The 7,500-nt window shown below is 38.2% G+C and overlaps 1 protein-coding gene across 1 annotated transcript in view; it reads right to left on the reverse strand.

The window, feature by feature from the left end:
* Nucleotides 1–5,137: 5,137 nt before the first annotated feature.
* The window catches only part of LOC138023781 (uncharacterized), a 21,836-nt gene continuing 19,473 nt past the window's right edge, over nucleotides 5,138–7,500 (reverse strand). Inside the window, exon 2 of the mRNA XM_068870850.1 lies at nucleotides 5,138–7,500. This exon is cut by the window's right edge and continues 608 nt beyond it. Coding sequence (XP_068726951.1) covers nucleotides 6,854–7,500 — 647 coding nt within the window. The 3' untranslated portion in view covers nucleotides 5,138–6,853.

Consider the following 7,500-nt stretch of genomic DNA (forward strand, 5'->3'; position numbering starts at 1 on the left):
GAACGGCTCCTGCGCATGTACTTGTTCTGTTCTTATGGCCCAGACTTCCTGTTTGTTCGTGTCCATTTGCCTGAGAAAAATGGCGAGCGCGAACAACGAATCACGTATTTCTAATTAAGAAAAAGATTCAGCGAATAAGCGATTTTGGAGTGCCGCAGAAGAGAAATAGCTTCTTACTATTTGTAGTGGCATTGAAATTGCTAAGTTACTTAATGATAATATCGTCACTTCAGCCAGTTCCGCACAGCACACCTAAGGTGTTCGTTTACGACTTTACTGGATCGATACTGGATTACATGTAAACTTAAAGTTTAATAATTTTTCTTCGCTTGTTTGCTTACTCGAGCCATTTATCTTTTGTTGTCGCAAATCTTGTCTCACAGTTAATTAACTCACAACTACACATCAAAATAAATTACGTCATCATTGGACCAGTTGGCCGCGAACCATTCTTACGAGGATTTCGCGTCTTATGAAAGCCGCACTCGTATAAATGGCCCAGTTCGCGTCTTAAGTAAGCCGCGACCGGTGTAAGTCGCGGCTTGAAGTTCTTTTCCCTCGTATAAACGGCCCTATTATATGGCCGGTACGGCCCTGTGCGCACTTTCATTGTAAAACGCATTAGCACAAGAAGGGCCGGTAAAAGCCGTACGGCCCTATTAGGGGCACGCACTGCTCTGTGCATGCGATTTTAGAGGATTTCGTCGTTTCTGAGAATCCAAATATTTTACAGCCAGAGAAGCAAATGCAAACAAAATTTTAGATAATTTTTTGTAAGTTACTTAAATCACATGTCATATATTCTGAGCGCTCATGAATAGTATGAAGAGCCTAAGTGTTAAAATGCTTATTGACTGAGTTTAGATCGGGCCGGACACGAGAAGATTTAACCCTCGGTCATGGCACTCGGTCCATATATTTTCCCGTCCGGCCCTCCCACTCAGTCAATAAGTACATAGTATGTAGTTAAGAGTAAAAAGGAACACGTTAAAAATTCAGTTTCGCACTTGCAACGACGCAATTAACAGTACTCGTAAAAAAAATTCTTTCATAACCATTTGGAAGAAAAATAGTCCTCATGAAGTTAACATGGGTGATAGACATTTTTAAGTATGCAATCTAAAATACAAAATTTGGTAAAATTAATTTAAAAATTTGATAAGAACTTAATCGTATTAATTAGAACAATTTACATATTCTATCTTCCTTTTCCTAATTAATTTATCTTGCATGTAACTTTTATTATCATTAATAATAGGGACCTTAATTACGCAAGGACGGCGACAACAGCAACGAGAACGTTGTCTAAAACTATTATTTCCCGTTAATGAAATAATTTTTCGATTACTGCAAGTCGCTCGGCATGGAAAGTGTGAGTCCACATTCCAAGAATAAAAATGGGTGAGAACGGCGTGCATATTCAGAGAGGAAATTGAAAATTTATCGTTAGGTTCTCGTGTCCCCCACACGATCTCAAACTTTTGATCATTTCACGTCGTTAGGGAGCTTTAGCAACAACAACGGCGCCGCCAAAGAGAACGTCACAAATTTGCAATAAGCAGTAAGTGCACGTGCATCTTTTCAGTTTTGTCTATTTCTTTGCCGTCGTCAGTAAAACAACAGGGAGCTTAAGATCTACGACGACGACGTCTACGAAAACGCCACAAAACAATGATATCATTGGTTAAAAGAGCATAAATAATCGTGCTGCACGTGCAGCACGGATTTTAGCTCATATTTTTGCGGTTCTCTGCATGACGACGACGTGAAATCACTAAATTTTAGGTTTTGACGACAACGTGAGCATGCAACAGAGAATCTTTCATTCTCTATTTTCAGTCAGAAACCGCTCGTACCAATTTATTTTTAGGATACTTCGCCCACATTGTGCGACGTGAACGAGATGGAATAATCGCGAAAGACTTTTACTAGGACGAAGTTCTATTTTGAGGGGACGTTTTCGTCGACGTCGTCGTCGTAGATCTTAAGCTCCCTAACAACGGTGAAATGACTAAATTTGAGGTTTTTAGGGAGAACGTGAGCGCTTGAGGATAGCTTTTCATTTTCTCCCCTAAATTGAGCGCCGTTCATACCAGTCTCGTTCTTGATGGTTTGCCACACCTTTGTCACATTAAGTAATGGTCCGGCTAAGAAGCAGGCAGCCCAGCGGCAAAAGTACTTAGAAGCTGCTGCTCCAATCGAGGCATCTGATTGGCTAATATCGGAAAATGTCGAAAAAAGATGAGAAAAAAATGAAAAAAAAGCCTTTTTTGGATTTCTTCTTCCCCATGCCCTTGATCTCTGTCTCTCGGCCAAATTTGGGCATTGTTCTATGCGCCATTCGCCAGTCGGCAAATGGCGCATAGAATCTTGACGATATTTACAAACATAGTTTTTGAAGGCATAATGATTTGTTCTATGAAACAGAATCTAATTTTTTAGACGGCAAGTCGATTACATTTTTCATTGAAATTCAAATTTCGCGCTTTTAGCTGCTTACACCAATGGGAACAGCCGAACTTAATTTGATTAAAAATGTTGGCACATTTTAACTAACCGACGCTATTGCCGCGGGCTATTGTTTTTCTGCCTGCTTCTTAGCCGGACCATTACTTAAAATGCTTGGAATAGTCGCGAAGTGATAACAATAACGCGAATTCACATTATACGACGTTCTCGTTGCCGTTGCTGTCGTCGATGCTAAAGGTCACTAGGGAGTTTAAGATCTACGACGCCGACATCGACGAAAACGTCACCTGAAATTGTAACTCTGCTCTGTCGTAAGTCTTTTGCGATTATTCCATCGCGTTCGCATCGTTCAATGTGGGAGAAGTATCCTAAAAATAAACTGTCACAAGCGGTTTCAGAGTAAAAATATTGAATGAAAGATTTGCATTTGTGCCCTCACGTTGTCTATAAAACCTCTAATTTGGTGATTCCACGTCGTCGTTGTGTACCGCAAAAAATACGTGCCGCACGTGCAGCACGATTATTTTTCGTCTTAACCAATGATATTCTTGTTTTGTGGCGTTCTCGTTGACGACCGCGTCGTAGATCTTAACGTCATATAGGGAGCTTTAGAAACGACGACGGGAACGACGAGAACGTCATGTAAAGACAAAAATTCACGTTATTGCGATCACTTCGCGACTATTCTATGCCTTTTAATGTGACAAAGGTGTTTCAGTCCCTCAGGAATGAAACCGTTACGAGCGGCGCTTAATTTAGGGGAGAAAAATGACAATTTATCTCCAGGCGCTGACGTTCTCCTTAACACTTCAAACTTGGTATTTTCACGTTGTTGCTTTGCTGACGACGTCAAAGAAATGGACAAAAATGAAAAACGCACGTGCAGAGCGTGCAAAGCTATTGTTTTTGCCCACTAAATATGCAAATTTGTGACGTTCTCGTTGCCGTCGCCGTTGTCGTTGCTAAGGCTCCCTAGTAAACTACTGTTGTCAAGACGAGAACGGCAAAGAAATGAATGAAAATGTAAAACGCACGTGCAGGGCGTGCAGAACTATTGTTTTTGCTAATTAAACCTATTGTTTTGTTGCGTTCTCGTAGCCGTCGTCGTCGTCCTTGCTTAGGCTTCCTAAGCTAAGCTAAGCTTAAGATCGATCTTAGGCCCTTTTCTTTTTTTAATTTATATAAATGATTTTGAAAAAGCAACCAACTATTTGCGGATGATACTTCTTTAACTGCAACTGGGAAAGACCTAGATGTATTGCTTCAGAGGATAAACTCTGAATTGCCCGCTATTTATGAATGGTTATGCTCAAACAGATTAACCCTGAATTTTAGTGAGACAAAGTACTTGGTTTTTCAACCACGACAAAAAATTAGTTTTAATCTATATCCTCCTCTAAAATTAGCAGATCAGTACCCAGAACAGTCATATAGTGTTAAATATTTAGGGCTCATTATTGATTGTTTCCTGTCATGGCATGAGCATATTTATCATATTAGTAGTAAAATTAGCGAAAGTGTCAATATTATCGCTAAACTAAAACCACATGTGACATCCCAATCTCTGATAAGTATCTATTATGCACTTGTATACCCCTATCTAACCTATGGTTGCGTACTGTGGGGCAATAATTACGAGGCGCAATTGTCAGTCACAATTGGTGAGACTACAAAACAAAGTTGTTAGAATTATCAACAATGTGCCACTTTGTGATCATATTACTCCCCATTATGTAACCCGACATTTATTAAATTATACACGTGTCAACTATTTTATGATCACCTAATTAATAAGAAGTCGTCGAACCTTAACTTGTCTCTAGTATCTGAGCAACATAATTACGCTACTTGAAGTGTATCCTTACAACACCTAAATCCAGAATCTTTCAGAATAAACATAAGAAAATTTTGTCCAACTATCTTAGGGTGCTATTATTGGAATGATATTCCTTTATCTATACGCAACAAACCAACTAGAAAACTGTTTAAACAAGCACTTTACCAGTTTTATTTTGCTCAGTATTGATAATTCCAACATTATATATTTATTTACTATGCGTTTACTCTTTCCTCTCTAGTTTACTTTTTATCCTAAAATAAATGTACTTAATTAAAGGGTATATAATTAGTTTACTATATCTTTGCCCTTTCCACTTCATCTTTCACTGTACTTATTTCGTTAAATATATTGTATCTTATGTTTGTCAAGTGGAAATAAAATAAAATACAAAAAAAAAATACAATAAGGAGTTTAAGATCTGCGACGCGGCGGTAACGAAAACGTCATTTTAAATTGCAAGTTCAGGTTTATTAATCTTTTTCGTCATTATGTCGGCTTGTCTAACTTCTAAAAACTAGTGTAACTTTCCAGGAACTGAATTAAGAGGTGCGGCATTGAATCTACGGCAGAAAATTCAAATTCGCTGCTTTTTATTCACGTTCCCCGTAAAACTTGAGAATTGGTCATTTCACGTCGCAGATTTGCCGAAAACGTGAAAGAAATGTACAAAAACTAAAAATGCACGTGCAGAGCGTGCAAAAGCTATTGTTTTTGCTCATTAAATATGCAAATTTTGTGACCTTTTCGTTGCCATCGCGTCGAAGATCAAACTCCCCAATAACCTAAATCCAGAATCTTTCAGAATAAACATAAGAAAATTTTGTCCAACTATCTTAGGGTGCTATTATTGGAATGATATTCCTTTATCTATACGCAACAAACCAACTAGAAAACTGTTTAAACAAGCACTTTACCAGTTTTATTTTGCTCAGTATTGATAATTCCAACATTATATATTTATTTACTATGCGTTTACTCTTTCCTCTCTAGTTTACTTTTTATCCTAAAATAAATGTACTTAATTAAAGGGTATATAATTAGTTTACTATATCTTTGCCCTTTCCACTTCATCTTTCACAGTACTTATTTTCGTTAAATATATTGTATCTTATGTTTGTCAAGTGGAAATAAAATAAATACAAAAAAAAAATACAAAATACAATAAGGAGTTTAAGATCTGCGACGCGGCGGTAACGAAAACGTCATTTTAAATTGCAAGTTCAGGTTTATTAATCTTTTTCGTCATTATGTCGGCTTGTCTAACTTCTAAAAACTAGTGTAACTTTCCAGGAACTGAATTAAGAGGTGCGGCATTGAATCTACGGTAGAAAATTCAAATTCGCTGCTTTTTATTCACGTTCCCCGTAAAAACTTGAGAATTGGTCATTTCACGTCGCAGATTTGCCGAAAACGTGAAAGAAATGTACAAAAACTAAAAATGTACGTGCAGAGCGTGCGAAAGCTATTGTTTTTTGCTCATTAAATATGCAAATTTTGTGACCTTTTCGTTGCCATCGCGTCGAAGATCTTAAACTCCCCAATAATACTGGTAGTGGTGGTGGTGGTAGTAGCAGTGAGTTTTGCATGTTCATTATGTTGTAATCAGTCTTCACTAGAGATATAAAAAGTGGCTATGCCACAGAAGTCCAGTTCAAAGTAACTGGGCTGTTTGTACAGTACTATAGAACTATCACCACAATAAACGCAACTTATCGTTAATTACCATGTCATAGCGGACAAGGAGAAGTAACGTACACTATTTGCGCGGAGAAGAGTCCCTTGCCAAAATTAATGAGTTACAGGATAAAAAACTGTCACAGACAACTTTTATGCACATTCCGTAGCTGAATGTGGCCGGAAAAGATTTCAATAGTACCTGATAATAGCAATCTACTTCTTTTCTTGTGGAACATGAAATCAATAATTTATTGATCCCTTGATCAGAGAGCAAAGATGGCGCAGTGATGAGAGCGCTCGCCTCCCACCAATGTGGCCTGGGTTGATTCCGAGACACATTAACAGCATCGTATGTGGGTTGAGTTTGTTGGCGCTGTACTCTGCTCTGATAGGTTTTTCTCTGGGTACTCCAGTTTACTTCTCCTCTTAAACCAACCTATGATTTGATATGCGTTGATTTGATTTGATTTGATTTGATTTGATTTGAGTACAGTGCCTTAAACTTAACTTGAGTACAGTGCCTTAAACTTAAGATAGTCAACACTTAAATGAAGGTCATCATCATTAGTTAAAAAATAAACTTTCACAAAGCCTATTTCAAATCGCTAGAATAAACCCGTTCAAGGTTGAACTACCTTTGAAATGTTATGGCCTCACATTTTATATCCACATCATTTGCTAACCTTTCAACAGTTTCTACATTATGCCAGTCCACTTTACGCCTATTTTCTTTAATCTCAGCACCAACTTGTTTGTAATGACGTTCTAGGACTTGCAAACAAAAATTTCTTTTGTCACCAGAACAGGGATGTTCTGGTAGAGATACAATTCTTTGGAGATCATGCTGTAGGAGATCAAAGTTATCACTCAGAGAAAAGTCATGCTTTGAGCAGACATCCATCTTTTTCCCTGAGGCTTCATGTGATAAGCAGTAGCTGACGAGTACATTTGCAAACAATGATTCTGCATAAGGTACATGAAAGGTTGTTTGTGGCTCAGATAATACCGATTCTGTGTGCTCCAGACCAATAGTATGACCAGCAGGAAATTTTTGTTGTACTTATTCAAATCAGAGCAGATCTTCATGTTCCAATCATATCGGTCTCTTTCAAAATACCAAGCATAGCTCATGACAATACTGACAGGGGAGAGGAAGTCAAAATAGAACTGTTTGAAAGCTTCGTTGAAGATATGCGTGTTGAAACGTTTCAGGATGTGCTCTCGACAGTGAGTGAATGTATCACGATAAATGTAGACTGGGAAGTATGTCATAAAGTCTGCGACATATGGAAATCCTAACGCCAGTTCTGTAGTTCGTGCCCAAGCCTGAACCCATTTCTTTCCCAAAGAGCAATCCCAGCCCAAGGCCCGCAACTTTGAACCACTAAATATTGAAGATTTTGTTACGGGTGTGATGAAGGCAGCATCATTATCCATCCATGCTATAATTGAATCATTGGTATACAGATCCAAGAAAAAACTGCTCCATAGCTGGCGGTTATAACCTGGCGGTT

The sequence above is a fragment of the Montipora capricornis genome, chromosome 11, assembly GCF_036669925.1.
Source record: "Montipora capricornis isolate CH-2021 chromosome 11, ASM3666992v2, whole genome shotgun sequence".
Classification (NCBI taxonomy): Eukaryota; Metazoa; Cnidaria; class Anthozoa; order Scleractinia; family Acroporidae; genus Montipora; species Montipora capricornis.